Consider the following 24429-nt stretch of genomic DNA (forward strand, 5'->3'; position numbering starts at 1 on the left):
ATTAGTGAACTAATGTATTATTTCAAGAAAGTCTAGTTAAATTGATTCCATTTGAAAAGGCAAAGTCATTTGGATCTGAGGAGAGAGAAAAAAAAAAACTGTATCCACAAGGGAAGGGATTCTTTCTAAATTAACTTTGATGTGACCAACTGAAAGGTTGGGTGGTCAAGCTTCTTGGCGTAATTCAAGGCATTATGTAAATTTAAATGATGGCTGAAAATATTTTTAGTTTGGATTCAGTTTGTCCAAATGTCAGTTCACTATTTTCATCCGAAACATTTTTGAATGAAGCTTTTATTTAGAAGATCACCCCTGCCCAACACAAATTTAAAACAAAAACTCCAATGATCAAAATATTAGCACATTAGTCATTACAGTTAATTATATTGTTTCACCACTTCCTGTGCACGAAGCATACACTACATTTAGCATACAGCTACAATGCCAAATTACATGAGTGTTCACTTGATAAGTCTAAATTGTCTGAAGAGGATAAAGACAAAAAATTAAATCCGAATTGTTCAGTAATAATTATGAATAAAAGCTTGTATCAGTAGCCTGGCACATAAGTATCTTGAAGCTTCTTGATATACAGGTATGATGTGTATATCCCAATAACCTAAACAGGGAAAAAAAAAATTTATTAGAAGTCATTTAATTTTTTTTTTAAAACACCATGTGTACTAACTATTGTACGCTAAGAAAAAAAGGGAATAGGCCATGCATTCCATCAAACCCACTCTATCATTCAATATCTTTAATTTCAACTTCACTTTCCCATCTAAACATTAACCTTAGATTCCATTAGTTCAATTTTTTTCTCAACATTGAATATCAAAACAAACAAGCATCTGCAGCTCTTTGAAGTAGCGATTAAGAATTCAGTCATTTAATCAATAAGGTCCCACGTGGGAAATTGACAAAGAAGGTAAAAGCTGATGGATTCAGGGTAACTTGGGAAGTTAGTTACAAAATTGGCTTAGTGATAGGTGATGGAGGGTGGTGGTAGAAGGCAGTTTGTGTGACTGGAGTTTGGTTTGTAATGATTCTTGCAGTAAGCCAGTGCCGGTCCCTTACTTATTGTGTTATTTATAAATAACGTAGGTGAGAATATGGTGGGGGAAAGAGGTGCTGGGGGATTGGTGGAGATGACAAGTAAGTTTGTGGATGGAACAAAGATTGGCCAGGTGATTGACAGTGAGGAGGAAAAAGTTTTAGGTTGCAGGATATCAAATAAATTAGTCAGATGGGCAGAATAGTGGCAGATTGAATTTGATTTTGACAAATGAGGTGATGTTCCTTCTTTCAAAGTGTAAGGGAGTACACAATAAATGTTACAATTCATGCCACACAAATGCCAGGCAACAATCATCTCCAATGAGAGAAGCTAACAACCTCCCCTTGACATTCAACAGCATCACCGTCACTGAATCCCCCACTATCAACATCCTGAGGGTTATCAGGGGAAGGGTCATCAAGCTTAATCTCTTGAAGCCCCAAGGCTCTGCCAGAAGACCTTCTCTATTTAGCTGGTAACCTCTCCATATGGAGGGGTGTGGGAATGGTTGCTCTACCTTCTACAACAGTGTCCCTAACTGGGCTGTTAATGATAGTAGTTGACTGCAAGCAAGCAGTCTTTCCACTACACACCTCACCACTGGTAACATCCTGGTCAAGATCTCAAATTCAACTGTTTATCACACTGCAAATTAGCTGATGGTACTGATAAAGCTTGCAGTGGCTTGAAGGAAGCAAAGTATCCAAAAATATTCAGGGTTGCATTGATTTTGTACTCATTCTGGCAATTGGTTGCCATTATCTTTTGGGGGAAAAAAAATTCTGCATTTGCAATGTTCCTCACAACCGTAGGCACGTTTCTTAAGCACAAGTCTTTTTGGCTAGTGAGAGCATCCTTCCACTTGCAATCTTGTTACTCCATTTCCTACTTTTCAGAATGGAATCTCCATTCTCAGCCACCCCATTCTTCTGACCCTCACGAACAATGCTCAGCTATGCAAACCTCTAGAATCTGTTATGTGAAAATAGAAATGATGCATTCTCCCATCATTTTGATGAAGGGATGGTCTACAAAAAAAAAAATTACACAGTCTAGGTTGGTTTTGTTTTGAGAGCTATTAGACCTAGTCTCAATTTGAATAGCCCCCTGCAAAATCTGCATATAAACGCAAGGTTGGAGAGATTGATGGAGACATTGGATTTGCACCATGCTCATTTGGCCTGAAGACAAGTGATTCTGTTCCCTTGAAATGTCAAATATCACTTAAAGACAGGGACTTCTCAATTTATGTCTCTTCAGGTTTTTCTTTCCTCTCCAACTCCCATTCCCATTCTTTGGGATCCAGCTTACAAGCTCTGGCTTAGCTTTCGAAGACAATTGGAATCCGTAATGAAGGTACAAGAATTACACATTAGTTATTTACTAATATATAATACCATGTTGAATAGGAGATGATGTAGTAGCTAGAATAAGAAATGCTTTGAGCAGTTCTGGCTCCATGTGAATACAGGAGATCTTGAGCCGGCATTTGTAATGACAAAGCTTGCATGCAGATGAAATGCAGGGTTATTGGGATAGAAACAAAGATAGATAGATCAAGGATTTATTTTAAATTGATGATTTCATGCCACCTTCATTGGCTTAGACATCCATTAAAAGGGAGTTTTGCATATCTAAACATCCATCTTGTTATCCTCCATGAACACTGCACGCTACTCCCAGAAACTGGCAAGACAGGTGGAACCAAATAATTACTATTCCCCCTCTCCTACCCAAGTAAAATCCCCATATTTTGAGGTGCTGAACGAAACCAATTTGGTTCAATAGGTCCTTACCTGTGCAAAAGTAAAGCCAACACCAGTTCCTCTAATAACTGAAAAACATTCTTCAATCCATGCTGCCAGCATTCTAGTACAACCCTATATATACCCAAAACAATATTGAGTTGAAAGGAAATTAAAAGCTTGCATGGTTGAGAAGAATATACAGCAAGTGATTTCTAAAAGTTTGTTTCATCAGTACATTGATTTGTAACATCCTTACCATTGTATAAATATTTGCTGTTTGATAGGAAACACCTCTCCCACAAGACTCAGTCATGTTGATACAGCAGCTCACTGGAACAGACAAAGTTGCCTGCCCAAACGTGGTCTTAAACCAGTCGGTGTAATTGTTAGAGCCACAACAAAGAAACTGTGGAGACAGAAGGAACCTTCACAAATCTAGCACCAGAAATAGAAGGGTCAAACACACAAGCACAAACTTTACATACACTTGGTTTGAGGCACACATTGGCAGCAAATCTGATCTACCAAAGAAACACCACATTTCTCAGCCACCTCATCTTAGACTGGAACCACAAATTAAAATTTCTGTACATAATATTCCAATAACTTGCATTTGATAAAATGAACAGTAAGTTGTATATTTATAGTAAAAGTTGAGATGTTCAGTATTCAAATCTGGGACTTGGGAATTAAATTGGCAGTTAGAATTTTCTGTACTCTAGTAGGCGAGATATCTATATCCACTCAAATTAACTAACAAGTGCTGTGCCCAGCATAACCTTGAATTGACAATTGATAGGGGAACATGTTATTTTTGCAAGTTTGATCAAATTCCATGTAATCATGCAGTGATAATTGCAGGGCAAAGCAACTTTGGCAGTATTCATATCAATATCACACATGTTTAGCACCTAATTTGGGCTCCTACCCCACTCTCAAAAAAAAACTCAATTAAAGTTGCTCAAGAGAAGACCTTATAAACAGAGTCCTTAATACCTGAAACATAAAATAAAAGGCAGTTTAAATTCTTTCATATGACATAGGCATAGCTGGCAAAGCTAAAAGTTGTTATTCATTGCACACAACCTGAGGTGTTGGAGACACCTTCTTGAATTGTTGTAGTTCATCTGGTGCAGTTAAACTCATTGTACTATTAGGGAGGCCATTCCAGCATCTTGATCCAATGAGGTAGTGAAAATATTACGTTGTTCCAACTCAGAGGTTTACCATGGTTTGGAGGGCAGTCTGAATGGTGTTCCCAGGCATATGCTGCCCTCTTGCTAGGGAGGCAGAAGTCATGCGTTTGGAATATGCAGGCAAAAAGAGTTGGTGAATTGTTGCAGTGCATCTTGTATAAGGTATATACCTCTGCTAGTAGTGTGTGTGTCAGGACAGAGGGAAATCAATGTTTAAAGTGGATAGTTAAGTGACCAGCAAATTGGATGTCGATCAAATGCTTGTCCTGAATGGTAAAGGCTCTTCAATGTTGTTGGGAGTCAACTCATCTGGGCCAAGTGAAGAGTATTCCAGATGTACACTTTATACATGGTGGCCAGGCAATGGGAACAAGAGGTGAGATCAGTTCTTCAGAATTCCTAGCGTCTATTCTGCTCTTCGCGCCATGGTTTTTTCTAGTTGGTTTAGTTCAGTTTCTGGTCAATGATAACTCCCAGAGGATTGAATGAGTCTGTGTTAATAATGTCACTGAATGTCAAAAACAGCATTTTGCTGCCATCCATTTCTCCCAAAGTGCATCAGTGACTGTCCCTGGTAAGCCCACACTAACCTTGCACACAAGGTTAGCCATCTTCTAGTTCAACAAGAAGGGTCTTAAGCAAGAGGAGGTTTATCTTTACAATTGACATGTTAAGGATCAGTTCTACATTGCTCAAAAGAATTGGAAGGACCTTGCCTTCTGTCTGTCTAAGGTCATACTATACTCTACATTCCAGTCCTCATGACATCATGCAAGAGAATTCTTTCACTCAAATCAAGTAGTAACCTTTTCAGACCCATCTACACAGACAGATTCCCTCTTGTTGGAGACAGTCATTGCCTAGCACTTGTGATATGATCATTTGCCATTCACCAGCCTAACCCCAAATACTGCACAGGTCTTGCTGGGAAAACAAAAACAAAGCACTTTTATTTCCTGTATAATTTGAATGAAGTTGATGTGCATAAGCATTTGCGAAATAATTCAGATCACAGACAATTGCTCTCTGGCAAAATGTTTATAATGCCCATCATATTCTTTAGTAACTCCAAATGATTGGAAATAAATTTTATTACAAGCATAAAATTTACAGAAGCAAAAATATTCGTAGCACAATATTTGAGTATACACTTTTCACAATGTTGCCTCTGCCATCCAAGGCAACTATCAATTCATTTGGAGAAAAATATTTATACAATCTGAAAAGTGATAAAGGTTCAGAAAAGAAAAGTTGAAAATAGACAGTCGAGCCTCTGTAACAGACCCACTCTCAATTCTTTAAAGAAAAAGGAAAAAAAATGTTAACATCTTTCCAAATCAAAGTGCAGACCCAGAGGTTTTAGAGAAGCCAGATAAGTGAGTGCTTTTTCTTAAAACTGCACTAAACATAGTTAATGGAGTAAGACATTAGAGATTAGAGTGCAAATGGAAATAATAACGCAGCAAGCCACAAGGAGGACAGGCTCAAATCTGTACTAAGCATTTCAGTTCAGTCCAAAACTGAGTGTTTAATGCAGTTGTAGCTCCAGTAGTGCTTCTGTTTTCAGTATAACATTGGACTTGGAACAGGAGTTTGGAATATCACTCAAGAAGATCATTGCTGACCTGGTTGTCATCTCAACTCCACTTTTCTGTTTGCCCTTATTACCCACACCACCACTCCTTTGCTTATCCAAAAACCTAACACTGCCTTTAATAAATTGAATGAATCTATTGCCTCCTGGGAGGAGATTTCCACAGGAAATGACATTTTTTTCCCCCAGAAAATCAAAAGTCTTTCATATAAACCGTGGCATCTCACTCTATGGGTATCCATTCTGTCAAGTTTTCTCAGAATCTTGTTCTGATAAGATTACCCCTCACTCTTCTAAATGTTAATGAATAGGCCCAGCCTATTCAATTGTTCCTTACAGGAGAATACTTGCATCAGAGGATGGAGTCAAGTGAAACTTTTCTGAACTGCTTCTAATGTAGTTGTATCCTTTTCAATAAAAGGAGACCAAAACTGTTATATGGTACTTCAGATGAGATCTCACCAAAGCCCTGTACAGCTGCTGTTGAAATTTCCAGCCTTTTAGGTTTCATTTTCCTTATCCAACTTAAAAAAAAACTGCTGTACCTGACTACTAACTTAGATTTGTGAACCAGGGCACCCTGATCCCATCTGCCAAGTTTATTTTGCAAACTCACAACCTGTGTGCATCTTATGTAGACACCAACTCATCTTGACAACTTGCTTTTCTATACCCATCCTCGTGTCTTTGGCAGAGTTAGCTCCTGTTTATTTGGGTCCTAAACCCACAGGTCAATATCGATTGTGAAGGAGTTGATGCAGCAACACAGACCCCTGTAGCCCCCCACCTGTCACAGCCTGCCAACCTGAATACCATTATCCTGACACTTTTAGACATTGGACTGCTTAATGTGTTGACCTGGATATGTCCTCTTATGTCATTCCTGCCTCTCAGCAATGTTAGATCGTTGCTCACAGATGCCAGTCTTCAGCCAATTCCATTCACTCCATGTTGGAGTGATAATGGTGTAGCCTAGATAATTAATCCAGAGATCCAGGTAATGTTCTGGGGTCCCGGGTTTTAATTCCACCATGGCAGATGATGGAATCGAATTCAAGAAAAAAATCTGGGATTAATGGACTAACGATGACCATGAAACCATTGTTGATTGTTGGAAAATATCCATCTGGTTCACCAATGCCCTTTAGGGAGGGAAGCTGCCATCCTTGTCTTGTCTGGACTACATGTGATTCCAGACTCTCATCCTGTGACTGATATTTAACCGCCCTCTGGGTAAAAAATGCTGACCTAGCCAGTGATGCTCAAAAAATCAAGAAACACTAGATACAGCAAAGACAATGGGCCTGATAATAGTCAATTATTCCAAAACATGCCATACTCTTAGCAGAGCTGTCACAGTGTAACATTGTGGAACTTGCCCAGGTATGTCCTGCATACAAAAAGCAGGACCTGGCCAATTACACCCCAACATCTATTGAGGGTGTAGGCTGTTTCCTTAAGCCTGCCCTCAAAGTCTTAACAGCCTCTTTCTGCCAGGCCACTGGATGATGCGTAGTATGGAGCTGTACTTAAATGTCGAAAGCCATTCAACTTTAGAAAATACTCAAATTTCCTGCTGGTAAATGATCGCCCATTACCTGTGACAAACACATCCAGGAGTCCATGTATTGCAAAAGACATGTGCAGTTTTTATATTGCTGTCCCAGTGTTTGCAAATGAACTCTATGCACGTATAGCCACTTTGAGCAGGTGTCTACAATGACTAAGAATATTGAGCCCATGAAAGGACCTGCATAGTTGACCTGTCACCTAGTCTAATATTTACCCAGCCCTCCCCATGAATACAGGGGAGCCGCTGGCTGTAATTTTTGGCACTCTGGACATTGCCCTACCTACATGGCTATGTCTGCATCCAAACCTGGCCATCAGACATATCTTCCCTTTGGAAACCCCTGGATTACCCTGGTGGAGTTTAACCAGTATCTGTCTGCAACCTTTGCTCTGGACAATCACTCTTGCTCCCGTTAATATACTGTTCTCGACTGTGATCTGGTCTTGTGCGCTCCAGAAAGGTTTTAATGCTGGTTGTGACAGCCCTTTGGTTTCTCCCTTCACCACCAGATCTGTTTCAGTTTTGCTAGGACCGGATCTTTCTGCATCCGATGTCTGATGCTGTCAGCTGTGACTAGAAAACTTAAAACCATTATGGAGTCTTCCAGTGGTAGAACCATTGGTGATGTATCTGCCAGTGCGAGGTGACTCAATGCATCTGCATTTGCTACTTGGCCTCTCGCATGGTGTGCCAACTTGTAGTCATATGTACTTAGTATTAGAGCCAACCACTGAATTTGGCCTGAAGGTACAGCAGCGGGTTGGGGGGCACTGCCTTGTCCTCTAAATTGACATAGCAGGGATTTGTGGTCTGTTATTATTATTAATTTATATCTCTAAGTGTATTGGTGGAACTTCCTGACTCCAAATATGACTGCCAAACCTTTCTTCTCTATCTGGATGCACTTACACTCTGCATTAGCCAAAGTCCTGGGTGCATACGCTATTGGGCGTTCCTCTCTTTTGGGCCACTTACGAGCTAATACTACACCAATGCTGTACAGGGAGGCATTGCATGTCAATACCAGATCTCACCTGGAATCATAATGTGCCAACACCTGAGAGGATGATAGCTGTTTCTTCACTTCCCTGAAAGTGGTGGCTTGGATACATGACCATTTCTAAGGCTGACCCTTTTGAACAGCTGATGCATAGGTGGGCCAGGATGGGGAGCAGGTTATGTACAAACTTTCCATAATAGTTCACCAGCCCAAGGAAAGACCTAAGCTCTGGTACAGACATGACCTCGGGTGCCTTTGAGCACCCTTGTTTTATCTTCCAATATGGGTGTAACCCAGTCTTGATGACTCTGTAGCCCAAGTAGGTCACTTGTGTTCCATGCACCCCATTTTTCCCCTCCTAAGGCATACGCCTCACTGGGAGAAACATCTAAAAAGGACGATGCCCAAGTTCTCCAAGTGCTCCTTATTGGTCTTCCCTGTTATTAGCATGTCATCTCGCTAAATGGTGACTTGGGGGTAGACCTTGTAAAATGTTTTCAATAGTCTGTTGTAAAATGGCACAGGCTGATGATATCCCAACTGGCAGTCTTGTTTTTTGGTACAAGCCCTTATGGATATTAATTGTTGCATACGTCTGAGAATCCCTATCTAACTGTAACTGCAGGTACGCATGGCTCATGTCCAGCTTCGTGAAGGACAGCCCTCCTGCCAGCTTTGTGTATAAATCCTCTGAGGGGGACTGGGCATATATCAAGATGGGAGAAGCAGTTTATCGTTTAAAATGCCCAAAAGTGAGCCAACCTGTTGGGCTTCACAAATTGGTACGACTGATGCCGTCCATTCCACAAACTGTACTGGGTTGTTAATTCCTTTGCTTTCCAGCCTCCTATTTTCTGCCTCTACTTTTGCCCATCAGGCAAATTACACTGGGCAGGCCTTGCAGAAACGTGGAATTGCTTCCTGGTCAATATCAAAGGAGCCAAGGCCATTTTGCATGGTCCCTAGACCTTCCTGAAAAACCTCCAGGTATTTAATTAGGACTTCATATAGGCAGCCATTTTCTAAATCTAAAAATGTTGAACCCACCTAGATGAATTTTTCGCAACCAATTTTGCCCCATCAAGCCTGGGCCCGAGCCTTTTACTGCACAATCAGTGGTAAGTGAACCAGCTGCTTCCCATAAGAGACTGGAGCCAAAGTTGTACCCTTAATCTGGAAAGGTTCCCCGGTATGGGTTCTCAGTCTAGCCAAGGTCTTGTGCGAACTTAAGCGCTGGAGTTTGGAGTCAGTTTTATTAGACACTGCTTCTGTGATCACTGAAACAGCCATGCCGGTATCGATCTCCAAAAGAACCGGGTGATTATTTAACTAGACATTTATTTTGATTGGTTCGGATTTGGATGTGGCCAAGTAATTTAACTGTTCCAAACCAGAGGTAGGTGGATTTTCCAGGGTGTGCACTCTCCAAGATACCGGCCTTTGAGGTTCTCTTACTCAATTTAGGTCCAGTGGGACTCTTTTGCTGTCTCAAGTCAACACACTGGCAGCAATTACAATGGCTCGTCGACCCAGATCCCACTCTTGTCATCACTGAAGTAACTCCAGAGGCTGGGACCCTACCCAATCATCCCTTATTTACATGTGGAGAGTCTTTGACACTGATCCAGCTCCCTCAGAGCCAGCTCTCAGAGTGAACAGGATGTCTGACACCCCTGTGCTTTTGTCAGCCTGGGCTCCCTGATTGGACCAGATTAACAACCCCAATCAGGGAACTCACTCTATGAGGTACGCCTGGCTGACCTCATTACAATTACCACAGGCACTCAAGAAGAAACTTGTAGTTGTTGGAGGTCCTGGAGCGGAGATGATTGATATCTCTGCAGGAGATCTTCAAGGTACATATTTTAAACCAAACTCTTCAGACATGTTTTGGCGTGCATCTAAATAAAGTCGACTTGAACCTATGCCTCCTGGCTCAAAGGAAGGGTCACTAACACTGTGCCTCAACAGCTTCCTGTTCCTCGGGGTAGATACTTTCCAGTCAACCTATTCAGGGAGATGCTGTTATACACTCTGGAGTAGGGTGGATTTGAACCTTAGTCTCCTGGTGCAGGACAGGGGCACCACCACTATACCACTAGAGCCCTCCAGTTCCTCAGGGCATGGATCATTAAAATCTTCTGGTTTGGACACAACTCAGAGGGTGGGATTTGAACCCAGGTCTCCTGGCCCAGAAGTAGCAACACTCCTGCTGCATCACAGGATCCACATTCCTCAGAGCAGAATATTTTCTACTCAAATGGTCAGGATGTTATTGCATACTTCTTCAGCAGGTGGGACTTGAACCCAGTTCCTCCTGGCTCAATATCCTGGATTTTACCTCAGCACTACATGACCCTCAGTTCCTCAGGGTAGTGTCTAACCATTAGCTGTTCCAATGACCTTCTCACCACAACGTCAGGTCAGAAGTGGGAATGTTCACAGATGACAGTTCAATGTTCAGTACCATTTACAACCCCTCAGATACTAAAGCGGTCTATGCCCAAATGCAGCAAGACCTGGACAGTATTCAGGTGTGGCACCACATTCACATACACCAGTCCCACCACTGCCAAGGCTCAACAGCAGTGTGTACCATCCACAAGATACACTGCAGAACTTCCCCAATATTCCTTAAAAGCAACTTCTAAACCCATGACCACTACCATCTAGACAGACAAGGGCAGAAATGTGGGAAACTCCACCACCCACAAGTTCCCAGTCACACTCTCCACCCTGACTTGGTGGAAAGACATCTCGTCCTTTCAGTGTTGCTGGGTCAAAAACCTGGAAATCCCTCCGTTATGGTATAATAGCTTTATCTACAGCAAATAGACTGCAGCTGTTCAATAAGGCAGGTCACTATCTTTGCAAGGGCAATGGGCGATGGGCAAGAAATGCTGGCCCAGCCATTGACACGTACATCCCATGAAGAAATAAAGAAAAAATAAAAATCAGCATTAGTGGCCATTTCTAGGTCCTCTCTACACTGTTGGCTTTTCTTTAAGGTACTTCATTAAATGGAATTCTTTGACCAAGCAAATCAGTTATATTAACAAATTTTTTCATATGGTTCTGTGTTGTATTTTGTTTTATAATGCTCCTGTGGAACTACTGATATTGTGACATTAAAAAGGCATTATACAAATACAAATACAAGTCATTAAAATCAGCAAGGGTCTAGGCCCGAAACGTCAGCCTTCCTGCTCCTCTGATGCTGCTTGGCCTGCTGTGTTCATCCAGTCCTACACCTTGTTACCTAGGTTGTTAATCTGTTTTCAACTATTTCACCAGTCCTGTCTTAGCATTTTTACAGTGTTTCTTATTTTCATTTTAAACATTGTCCTAATCATGCAGTTCTAAAAACAAAAGAAACAAAATTAAAAAAAAGAGCTCTCCCATGCTGTACACCACCTTACATGTTTACAGGTTATTTCATTATTGCTTTTCTGCCCAACTACCACTTCATTGCATTGTCACTTAACAGATTTTACGTAAAAGTTGTCCGAGTAACCCATCAACACCTGCTCCCTGACTGGATCATTTTCGATTTCCTCGACCCAAGCTGTAAGTTTACATAGCGGCTTTGGTATCACTCTCCCTTCAGAAGATTACTTGCAAGCAATGAAGGTTTTGTTCCCTCTGCAGAGTGAACAGCATTTCCTGTATTTCTTTGGTTTGGTCAATCCTTAGCGGTTTTTTTGCTTTCAGGGTGAATTGCAGAAGTCATATTTGTTAAAGCACCTCGAGGTATTTTTCTCTGCTAATTACAACTTGCATTTATATAGTGGCTTTCAAATTATGCCAGCATTCAAATGTAAATATTAATAGACAAATCACCTTTTAGAGAAAACATTTCCATTTCAAGGGGCATTCTTCACTTACAAAAGACAAAAATGTAGTCTTTGGCACTGAAGTTCTTTTGCAATTGTCTGAAATCTCAGACACAGTTAGCACTGAAAATCCTTAAGGCAGTGGTGAATTTGGCACCAGAGAACTATTGTGCTAAAAATTAATTCACAATCATGGATTATTACCAATTGTCACAGAAGTATCAATACAGCTATGAACTGAAAATTTACAATCTTGCTATAAAAAAGGTTATCTCCTCTCCACATGTGGGAAACGTAGCCTACAGTTTTACTTCTTTCAGGGTGCAGCACATAGGAAACATAGCAACAGGAGTAGGTCATTCAGCCCCTCTAGCCTGTTTCATCTATCTCAGATTTAAAATTAACAACTGATCCTGCATCCACTGCCATTTGAAGAAGAGAGAGTTCCAAACTCCTACCACCCTGTATGTATAGAAGTGCTTCCTAACAACTATCCTGAACAATCTGGCCCCAGATTCTCAGACTATGTCCCCTACTTCTAGAATCCCCTACTGGTGAAAATAGTTTCTTTATCTAATCTGTCTATTCTTGGAGACTTCAATCAGATCACCCCATAAATTTGGGGAAACCAGTCAAAACGTGTGTAATGTCTCCTTATAACTCCTCTAACACATGGGAGCATGAACAGCTTCTCAAATCACAGCACCCAAATCTGCATTTAAAGTAATCCAACCTCACGGACTTTGTTTGAACTAGACAAGTGATACTACTTGCTACACTCCCAAAGACTGGTTAGCTTCCTTCAAGTTATAATATCAATGTTATAATAAAAAATGAAAACAATACTAGTTCTTAGGAAAAACTCCAGGTTTTGTTTTGAAAAACCACAAATACCATCAAATTCCACCTTCCCAGATCAGTTTAAATTCCAAAAGGAAAAAAGTTCTCAAATGGAATGCAGACAAAAATCTGTGAATAGAAAAATCCTTCTAAACAAGTCAGAAAGCCAAAAAGTTTCCTACTATTCAGAGATGTACGTGGCATTGTAACATATGGAAAACTATATTTTAAACCTTTATCTGCAGTTGATCTATCAAACCTTCCAGTTTGGACTTTTCATGTCCATGAACAGATTTTGCGTATCCACGAATGGACTTCTCAAAGCCATCTGTTATGTTGTTGTACACCTATTAAATAAGATAAGCAAAGACAGATAAGTTTCTAGGAAAGTTATCTTCAAGAAAGAAAAATGTAAAATTATGCCACAACATAGGACAGATCCAATCCAATTGTACTGCTTCAATAAAAAAAGGAGAACTTGCCTGGCTCCTGAAGACATATGTAAACACCTCAACAGCTACTTCCACAAGGCAGACCAGAATCATCAGAATCAGAAACTGCAGAAGAAATTATGTTGCAATGTAATCAACTGATTCCAACACTTACCCAAGTAAACCAGTTTTTTTTTTTAAGGTTAGCAGTTTATTTTTGTATAGCAGATTCATGTGTTTACAGATAGATTATGAAATTTACAATCAAAAAAATACCAGGAGAGAATTCTTCCATACATTTTTAAAAACGGTGTCGTGCAACGTATTCACTTAGAACTTAAATTACTAATTTACATCATTCTAATGTATCTTGGAATATTGGGGCTAAATATTGATCAGGAATTTACCCATTACAAATTCAGCCATTTCTGACAGACTTGTGCTTAAACCTTTCAAGTTGGAAGAAAGGGAACCTCTATTTGATGTGATACACTAGTGGAGAGTGTGTGTTATGTCAGACAAAGAAAACAAGAAGAAAACAAAAATAAAACAAACAGTCTCAGTGTGATTAATGCAGACATGTGGGTTGACATGATCCTGAAATGCAAAGATAACCACTGGCTTCTTTTCTCAACTGCAAGTTGGTTTCATAAACATATTCTTCTGCCCTTTCAACAAGCACAAGGAGCTCATGGCCTTCTTTAGCAGCAAGATCAAAACCATCCTTTCAGCTACCTCTGCTGTGTGTCCTTCAGTTCCAAAAGGGTTACAGCTCTAAACTTCCTGTAATCCTCTCAATGTCCTAACATCTTTAGTTTCTCCAAATGCCCTCTGCGCATAGTGTCCACAAGATACTTCCCATTTCCTGAAATTTATTGTCACCAAACATCTCCTTGTTCCCGCATTAACTGATATCGCAAACAACTTCTTAAAGACAAAAATCCTGATATTTAACAGTTCCGATATTCACGAGTCACTAGGTTATTGTTATGACTTTTAGGAAGCAAAATTACATCCTCACCAATCCACCTGTAACTGATGTAACTGTCCATGAGAGTGTCAGAAGTGACTACTGCACAGCTTTTGGAGACAAAGACAGTATTTACATTGAGGATCTCCTCTATTGTGTTGTGTGGTATGACCAGTGCTAAATAAAAGACTTTGAACAGATGTGGCAACTCATGACTAGGTTCTCTCTGAGGCACAGTGAATCATCAGAATTGTATTCAACCATAACCTGGCATATCATCCACGCTGTGCCTCCATGCCAGGGGTTCAACATGGATTCCAAGAATGCAGAGTGCAAGAGGGCCAGTCAGAAGCAGCAGTGGGTATATGTGGGTAGGGAAATTTACCATACTTAGCTGGGTTGGTTTACATGTGACTTCAGACACACAGTAATGTCACTTACTCTTGGCTTGCTAGGCCATTTCACAGAGCAGCCATTCAGCTGAAGAGCAATTAAGGATAAGCAACAAATGCTGGTATTACCAGCAATGCTCACGCCTTAGGAAAGGAAAAACAACATTCAGACCTCGACTGATGTGGTGAGTAATATTTGCTTCACAAATGCCAGGCAATGACCACCTCCGATAAGAGAATCCAACCATCACTCCCTGACATCCAATGGCACTGCTACCAATGAGTGAAATAATTTTCATTGGAGAATGCAGGAGGATTTGTCAGGAGCTGCATCAGGCATAACCAAAAATCTGGTGAAGCTAAAAAAATCCAAATAATGTCAGCAAGAAGTGATTGACAGAGCCAAGTGACACAACTAATAGTTCACATGTAAACTCTGCAATCTTGCGTCATCCAATCATCAATGGTGATGGACAATTAAACAACTCACTTGGAGGAGGCTCCACAAGTATCACTAAAATAAAGCAAAGCACTGTGGATGCCAGCAATCTGAAATAAAAACAAATTGCTGGAGAAACTCAGCAGTCTGGCAATATCTGTGCAGAGAAAACAGAGTTAATATGGAATATAGTTTCTCCAGCAAATTGTTTTTGTTCCATAAGCATCACCATCCTAAAGTGATAGGAGAACCCAGCATATCAGTGCAAAAAAGGCTCCCTCCAGAGGTCCCCAGCACCATAGTTAGTCTTCAACCAATTTGATTCACTCCATGTGATATGAAGCAAATATCTGGAGGCAGTGGATACTGCAGAGGCTCTTGGCTTGGACATTCTGGCAACAGTTCTGAAGATGTGTGTTCCAGACCTTGCTGCACCCATAGCCAAGCTTTTCCAGTACAGTTACAACACTGACATACACCAACAATATGGAAAATTGCCAAGGTATATCCTGTACACAAAAAGCAGGACAAATCCAACCAAACAAATTACAACCCCAGTCTACTCTCAATCAGCAGTAATGTGATGGAAGACATCAAAGCTATCAAGCAGAACCTACTCACCAATGCTCAGTTTGGGTTCCACCAGGGCCATTCAGCTTCTGACCTTATTACAACCTTGGTCCAAACATGGACAAAATAGAGCTGAATTCCAGAGATGAGGTGATAGTGACAGCCTTTGACATCAAGTCTGCATTTGATCAAGTGTGAAATCAAGGAGCCCTAGCAAAACTGGCATCTTTTTGCTGGTTGCAGTCATATCTGGCATATAGGAAGATGACTATGCTTGTTGGCGGTCACTCATCTCTGCAGGAGCTCTCCTTATGTTACCCTCCTAGGCCCAACCATCTTCAGCTCCTTCTATCATAAGGTTAGAAGTAAGAATGTTCACCACTGATCACACACTGCTCAGGACCATCCACGACTCCTCAGATACTGAAGTAATTCATGCCCAAATGCATCATGTCCTGGACAACATCCAGTTTGAAGTGAAAAGTGGCAAGTAATATTTGCGTCATACTAAAGCTAGGGAATAACCATCTCCAACAACAGCCTTTGTATCACTATCACCAAATCCCCCACTATCAACATCTTGGTTATCGTTGACCAAAAACTCAACTGGACTAGCCATACAAGCATCATCATTGTAAGAGCAGATCAGAGGTTAGGGAATCCTCCTAACTCCCCAAGTCCATCCACCATCTACATGGCATTGTCAGGAGGGTGATGAAATATTCCCCACTTGTCTGGTGAAGTTCAGCTCCGACAACACTCAGGAACCTTGATACCATCCAGGATAATTCAATTTTTTTCACTGGCACCTCCATCACTGTCAACATTCACTCAAATGTACCATTGATGGAGGGGAAGCATAGTGTATCAGGTACAAGATGCATTGTAACAAACTTCCTATGGCTCCTTCCAAACCCATTACCTTTACGACCTGGAAGGACAAGCACAGTAGGTACATGGGAACACTACCATCTGGAACTGCCCCTCCAAGCTACACAATCTGACTTGGAAACATTCCTTCACAGTCACTGGGTCAAAATCCTGGAATTCCAATTCTTAACAACAGTTTGAGTTTGCCTCCAGTAAATGGTCTGCAGCAGTTCAAGACAGCAGCTCACCACCCTTTTTGGGGGCAATTAGGGATGGGCAAAGAATGCTAACTATTCCAACTCATCCCTGGCTAATCGCTCACATTCTACCTTCTAAACTGGAGGTCATTCAAAACCCTGCCTCCCATCATGTTCAGTGCTCCTAGCACCCCTGCACTTGCTGCTTGACTGTGAGATAATGTGGGTCAGCATTTTGATTTTAACATTCTTATGCCAACTTTCAAAATCCCTTTGGTCTTACTCTTTCTGTAAATTGCCTCCAATCCACAACTCCGAGGAATCAGTATTCCTTCACTTCTGATCTTTATTGCATTTCCCACTTTTAATCATTCCATCAGCGTGACAGTGTCTTTTGTTACCTAGATCACAGGCTCTACAACACCTTTCAATCGCTCAGTAACTTGCTTCGTCTAAGATAGGCTTTAAATCCTACTTTTGCCCAATCTAGTTACCAGTGCCATACTTTATTTTATAATGCTCCTGTGAAACACCCTGGAACTTCATCACATTAAAGGTGCTCTATAAATACAAAGTTGTTGCCAGGGTTGGAAAGTTTGGACCATACAGAGAGGCTGAATAGGCTGGGGCTATTTTCCTTGGAGTGTCGGACCAAGGGGTGACCTCATTGAAGTTTATAAAATCATGAGAGGCATGGATAAGGTGAATAGCCAAGGTCTTTCCCCCAGGGTAGGGCAGTCCAAAACTAGAGGGCATAGGTTTAAGGTGAGAGGGGAAAGCTTTAAAAAGGGACCTTTGGGACAATTTTTTCATGCAGAGGGTGAAGCGTGTATGGAATGAGCTGCCAAAGTGGAGGAGGCTGGTACAATTACAACATGTAAAAGGCATCTCGATGGGTACATGAATAGGAAGGGTTTACAGGGATATGGGTCAAATGGGACAATATTAATTTAGGATATCAGGTCAGCATGGACAAGTCCGATCATCAGGTTTGTTTCCACACTGTACAGCTCTATAATTCTGCTTTTTGACAGTCATAGACTTTTACAACAATAAGAAAAGGTTTTTAAAATCTTTAACATTAACAAACTGTATCCAAGTAGAAAGTTAACTGCCAATTCTGTTCTTTCATTTAAAAGAAACTTCCAGCTGTTTCTTGTAAACTGTAACATGCAAACTGTACAAGTTTGTTTACTGCATTTTTCTGGGGAAGCACACTCCATTACCAACAGCCTAAAATTTCACGCAGAAGTTCTCTGTTTAAAACGAGCATTAAGTTCAAAGAGTTGGATGCATTTGAGTTATGGAGGCTTTTCAGCATATCCTAGAAAGACTAATGAGGATATGCTGGAAACAGCTGGAGAAGAGGATATTTGTGTATATAACATCAAGGACAGAAGGAGAATCTCAGACACATCGTTAGAGTAGATGGTAAACAGACAATTATTGGAGAACAAGATTTATAGAAAAGAAGAGCAGGAGAAAAATAGATGATGTCATGAATTGGAATTGATTGACTGAACGTTAAAGGGCAACACAGGACAGACAAGAGGTGGAGATTCACAGTAGGGAGGTGACATCACAGGACAGAAAAGTCTGGGCAATTCTTCCTGCAATACATATTTTGCAAAATCCGAGAGGGGATATATAGAATGTTTTCTTTTATCTCAAAGCTTACTGGCTAGAAAAAGTTCTTAAAAGATGCCCTAGAACACCATTTATTCCAAGATTTCCAGTTTCTTAAGAAGAATACAAGCATACAAGTTAGGAGCAAAAGAAAGTCATTCACCTCCTTGAACCAGCTCTGCCATTCAATTAGATCATCAAATTCCACATTGATATCCACTCCTGATAACATTCAATTCCTTAAAAAATTTTTTATAGTACCTCACTGTCACCACTGAGGCAGTGTTCTGAAGCCACAACTCTCAAAACATTCTGATCTTTCAAATAAAAGGGAGCAACCCCTAATTTTGAAAGAAGTGCACAAATTCTAGACTGATCCATAAGACAAAAACATCCCTTCCATATCCACCTTGTCAATATATCTGCTCTCCTCAATTGCAGGGGAAACACATGTAGTCTGTCCAGCCTATCCTCAGAAGACAACCCACACATTCCAGGCATCAATCAGGTAAACCTGCTCTGAAATCACTTCCAACATGTTTATATTCTTCCTTAAACAAGGAGACCAAAACTGCACACACAATAATCATGACACGGTCTCAACAATGCCCAGACATCCATAATTTTCTGTTCAGTTCCTCTTGCAATAAAAGGCAGTATCTCATTAGCTTTCTGCATTGCTTGTTGTACCTGCTTGCTAATTTCTGTTACTCATTCACGTGAAAACTTAGATCTCTCTGCACCTGGTTCGGTAATACCTTGCTTTTCTATCCTGCCAGAGTGAACAATTTCTCATTTTCTCACATTATGCTCCAGTGAGTTTTTTGACCGTTCACTCAACCTTTCTATATCTGTATGCAACTTCCTTCAGTCTTCTTCACAACACACTTTTCTACATTTCTTTGTGTCCTCTGCAGATATAGTAACCACATCTTTGTCCCTCTCATCCACGTCATTAATATGACTTGTATAAAGTTGAGGCATCAGTGGGACTCAACCTTGTCACATCGTGTCAATTGAGAACAATCATGCTTACTGTTTCCTGCCAGCCAAATCTTCTTTCTAGGCAAATATATTACCTACGATACATTGTGCAAAGCAGAAGCACAATAAATTTGTATGTGACACTTTGTCAAAGGTGTGCTGAAAATTCAAGAACGGCACAATGGGTTTACCCTTATCCATGTTATCCCTTCAAAGAACTCCAATAAATTGGTTAAACATTATTTCACTTTCACAAACCCATGCAGACTCTTCTCGGTTACCTTGGACTTTTGTGCCCAGCTAAAAACCTCCTTATTGAACAATTTTAACACCCTTCCGACAACAGTCATTGATCTAACTGGTCTTTGTTTCCAACTTTCTACCTTTCTTTTTGTTTTGAATGGACGGGGATTAAATTTGCCACTTTTCTGAATCTTGGGAATTATGGAAAATTAACATTAATGCATCTACTCATTAGTCATCATCTTAAAAGCCTTAGAATGAATTCAATCAGAAGACAGAAAGTTATCACCTGAATCCCATCAATTTCCTCAGTATTGTATCCTATGCAGTTGCAATTTAACTAAGTTTGTCTCTTCCATTTACCTTCTGATTGAGAACTATTACCAGAATGTTTCTAGTACACTTTATAACGAAGACAGAAGCAAAATATTTGTTTGTTTTAACCTATATTTCATCATCAGCAATTAATGTCCCATTCTCATTCTAATGAGGACAGACACTCACTTTACTTATCTCTTTGCTTTTTCATATAGACCAGTAGAAATTTGTTATCTGATTTTACATTCCTAGCTAGCTTCCTTTCATGCTCCAAATCCTTCCCCCTGATTAACCTTCAAATCACTCTCAACTATGCTTTATATTCTAACCTGCACTCATCTTGATGCAATATGTGCTTTTTCCTCAAGCTTCTTTAGTTAACCATGGATGAGCTCTCCCCGGGAATGTCTAGAAAGAGTACAATTATTTTAAGCATTCTGAAATATACGACTTCTCTATTGATTTGCCAGCTGACCATTCGGGTTCACTTCAGCCAGCTTAGCTTTCATAGAATCAGAAAATCCCTTCAGTGTGGAAGCAGGCCATTTGGCTCATCGACTCCACACTGACACTTCAAACAGCATTCCACCCAGATCCACCTCCCTACCCTATCTCTGTAACTCTGCATTTTCCCCACGGTTAATCCACCTAAACTGCACATCCTGAGACTGTGGGAGGAAACCAGAGCACCCGGAGGAAACCCACACAGACACCGGGAGAACACAAACTCCAGCAGACAGTCGCCCAAGGCTGGAATCAAACCCAGGTCCCTGGTGCTGTGAGGCAGCAGTGCTGACCACTGTGCCACCCACAATATCTTTCATATCTACAGTACTCTTGTTTTAAATTTTTAAAAGGTATTAGATTTACTCTTCACCCTTTCAAACTGGATGTAAAACTTAATCATGTTGATACAGCTGCCTAGTGATACTGCAACTGTGAAGTCATTAACTATTTATGGAGTCAGAGTCAGGACAGAGACAGTGCCGTCGGTACAACTCATCGATGCCGATCAGGTTTCCCAAACTAAAACTAGTTCCATTTGCCTGTGTTTGGCCCATATCCCTCTAAATTCTTCCTATTACATAGAACAGTACAGCACAGCACAGTACAGGCCCTTCGGCCCACGATGTTGTGCCAACCTATTATCCTATTAGATCAATCTATCCTACATACCCTACATTTTACTATCGTCTGTGTGCCTATCCAAGAGTCGCTTAAAAGTCTCTAAAGTATCTGACTCCACTACCATTGCTGGCAGCGCATTCCACACACCCACCACTCTCTGTGTGAAGAACCTACCTCTGACATCTCCCATATACCTTCCTCCAATCACCTTAAAACTATGCCCCCTGTTCACGTACCTATTCAAATATCTTTTAAATGTTGTAACTGAACCTGTACCTACCACTTCCTTTATTCCATATACACACCTGTGTGAAAAAAGTTGCCTGAGGTCCCTTTTAAATCTTTCCCCACTCACCTTAAAATTATGCCCTCTAGTTTTAAGCTCCTTTACCCCAAGGAAAAGACTTCTGCTATTCACCTTATCTATGCCCCTCATGATTTTATAAACCTCTATAAGGTCACCCCTGATCTTCCTATGCTCCAAGGAAAAGACAAAATCTCAGCTTATCCAGCCTCTCCTTATAACTCAAACCCTCCAGTCCCAGTAACATCCTTATACACATTTTCTGTACCCTTTCCAATTTAATAATATTCCTTCTATAGCAGAGTGACCAAAGACTGTACACAGTACTCCAAAAGCAGCCTTACCAACACCCTGTACAGCCACAACATGACATCCCAACTCAACTCTCTGATAAATGAAGGCAAACATGCCAAATGCCTTCTTTACCCCACTGCCACTCCTCGGCCCATTGGCCCAGCTAATCAAGATTGCTTTTACTCTTAGATAACCTTCTTCACTGTTCAGTACACCACTATATTTGGTATCACCCACAAACTTACTAACCATGCTTCTTATATTGTCATCCAAATCAATCATTTATCTAAATGACAACAGTAAACCCAGCATCGATTATCAAGTCCAATATAACATATTCTAAGGTTGGTATCAGATTGCACTTTCAAGAAGCATGTCTAAAAACATCCTATGAACTCTGCAAGACTACAAGTACCAATCTTGTACTTCCAGTTTATGTAGATTAAAATGTCACCTTTGATTACGTGCCATTCTTGTACCACAAACACTCAATATTTCTTCTTGTACACTTCATCCTATATTGTGGTTACTGTTAAGGGAATATAGACCATTTCTGAAAAGTGACTTCATTCTCTTACTATTCCTTTTCACCACCTAAACTGATTTTACATTTCGAGAACCAAGGTCACCTCTAACTATTGCGCCAATGCCAAAGAAGTGTGCTTTACAAAGCTTCTTATTCTTCTCAAATGCCATATACTCAATATGCAGGAAAAAATCTATATCATCGTGCAGCCATATCTCTCCAATGGCTACCAGATCACGTTTTTAAATTCATGTTTGGTAACAATTCATTTACATTATGAATGCTACGTGCATTCAGATGCAAAACCTTTTTATTAAATCTTCATAACATTTTGTTCACTATTGGTAGATTCTTAGTTTCTTTTTCCTCTCTACTTTCTAGCCATCATTTCCATAATAGTGTTTTGGTCTCCTACCTTGACTATCCTGTAATTTGCTACATCTACCAAATTTGATCCCTCATGTATCATATTTAAAACCCTCTACTTCCCAGTTATGCAGTTCATAAGACCACCAGTCCTAGCATGGTTCAGATGGAGACTGTTTCAATGATACAGATCCCAGTTGACCAATTACTAGTTCCAACGGTCATGATCTGAACCCACTTAGAAACATAGGAACCAGAGTGGGGTATTCTGCCCACCGAGCAATGATCACAACTGGTCGAACGTTAATGCCTTTTACCCACCCCAGACAAACTGGCCCAGTTTGCCCCATCTCTCTTCATAGAACAGTTCCAACGCCCTGGGAACAATTCCAGCAAATCTTTGTTACATTCCTTCTAAAATAATATCATTTTATCTCAGAAGAGGGGAGGTATTCGCCTGTGGTATTATTGCGAGACTATTAATCTGGGGACATTGATTCATATCTCACTACGGCAAATGGTGAAGTTTGAATTCAACAAAAATCTGGAATTAAGAGTCTATTGATGACTATGAAACCACTTGATTGTTGGAAAAAAAACAAATTTGTTTCATTAATGTTGTTTAGGGAAGGAAACTACCATCCTTACCTGGGTTGGCCTACATGTGACTCTAAACCCAAAGCAATATAGTTGATTCTTAACTGCTCTCTGAGCAATTCGTGATGAGAAATAAATGCTGACCTAGTCTGTGATGCCCACATCTCTAGTATGAATAAAACTGCAAGTGATATTCCAGATGCAGCCTAACCAAACTTGTACATGATAGAAATAAGACTTCACAACTCCTGTACTCAAATCCTCTTGCATTAAAAGACTAATATCCTATTAGCCTTCTTAAAACTAACAATGGTGGAGGAATGGCATTAGTGGAGGCAAAAAGAGACTTAACAGTTTGAGTCTTGTATGGTTCTTCTTCAGAGATTTTGTTCGAGACCTTCCTAATAGCTTACTACACCTGCATGTTAGCCTTCAGTGACTTATCAACAAGGACATCTAGGTCCCTTTGTACATGTACACTTTCCAACCTCTTACCATTTAGAAGAAATAGTCTGCACATCTGTTCTTGCTATCAAAACAGATAACATTTTCCCCCACATCATTATGCACCTGCCATCTTCTTGAATATTCACCAAACCCGTCCAAATCCTCCTACAGCCACTAAATATCTTCCTTACAACACAGTACAAGGAATGAGATAAATGAGCTTGTGGCGCAGATCGAAACTGGCAGGTATGACGTGGTAGGCATCACAGAGATGTGGCTGCAAGGGGATCAGGATTGGGAACTGAATATCCAAGGATATACATCCTATCAAAAAGATAGGCAGGTGGGCCGAGGGGGTGGAGTTGCCTTATTAGTGAGAAATGAAATTAAATCAATAAGAAGAAACGAAGTAGGGTCAGATGGTGTAGAATCTCTATGGGCAGAATTGAGGAACCGAAGGTTAAAATGAAAAAACCACAGTTGGGGTTGTGTACAAGCCTCCAAACCGTGGTCAGGACCTGGGGCGCAAGATCCACCAGGAGATAGAAAAGGTGTGTAAGAAAGGCAAAGTCACAGTGATCATGGGGGATTTCAATATGCAGGTGGACTGGGAAAATCATGTTGGTAGTGGATTGCAAGAAAAGGAGTTTGTGAAACGTCTACAAGATGGCTTTTTGGAGCGGCTCATGGTGGAGCTCACAAGGGAACAGGCAATATTGGATTTAGTGTTGTGCAATGAGGCAAACTTGATAAGGGAGGTTAAGGTAAAGGAACCCTGAGGAGGCAGTGATCATAATATGATAGAATTTACTGTGCAATTTGAGAGGGAGAAGATAGAGTCAGAGACAACGGTATTACAGTTGAATAAAGGCGACTACAGAGGTAT

The 24429-nt window shown here is 40.6% G+C and overlaps 1 protein-coding gene across 6 annotated transcripts in view; it reads right to left on the minus strand.

Moving 5' to 3' along the window:
* Window positions 1-313: 313 nt before the first annotated feature.
* LOC125483559 (CD63 antigen-like) overlaps window positions 314-24429 on the minus strand; it is a 29861-nt gene continuing 5745 nt past the window's right edge. For all 6 annotated transcript variants that reach the window (XM_048599400.1, XM_048599405.1, XM_048599403.1 and 3 more), the window contains 5 exons: window positions 13324-13398; window positions 13075-13188; window positions 3062-3211; window positions 2854-2937; window positions 314-619 (listed from right to left, as the gene is read on the minus strand). In XM_048599400.1, coding sequence (XP_048455357.1) covers window positions 551-619; window positions 2854-2937; window positions 3062-3211; window positions 13075-13188; window positions 13324-13398 — 492 coding nt within the window. In that variant the 3' untranslated portion in view covers window positions 314-550. The remainder of the gene's footprint in view (window positions 620-2853; window positions 2938-3061; window positions 3212-13074; window positions 13189-13323; window positions 13399-24429) is intronic.

The sequence above is a fragment of the Rhincodon typus genome, chromosome 7 (assembly GCF_021869965.1).
Source record: "Rhincodon typus isolate 14 chromosome 7, sRhiTyp1.1, whole genome shotgun sequence".
NCBI classification, from domain to species: domain Eukaryota; kingdom Metazoa; phylum Chordata; class Chondrichthyes; order Orectolobiformes; family Rhincodontidae; genus Rhincodon; species Rhincodon typus.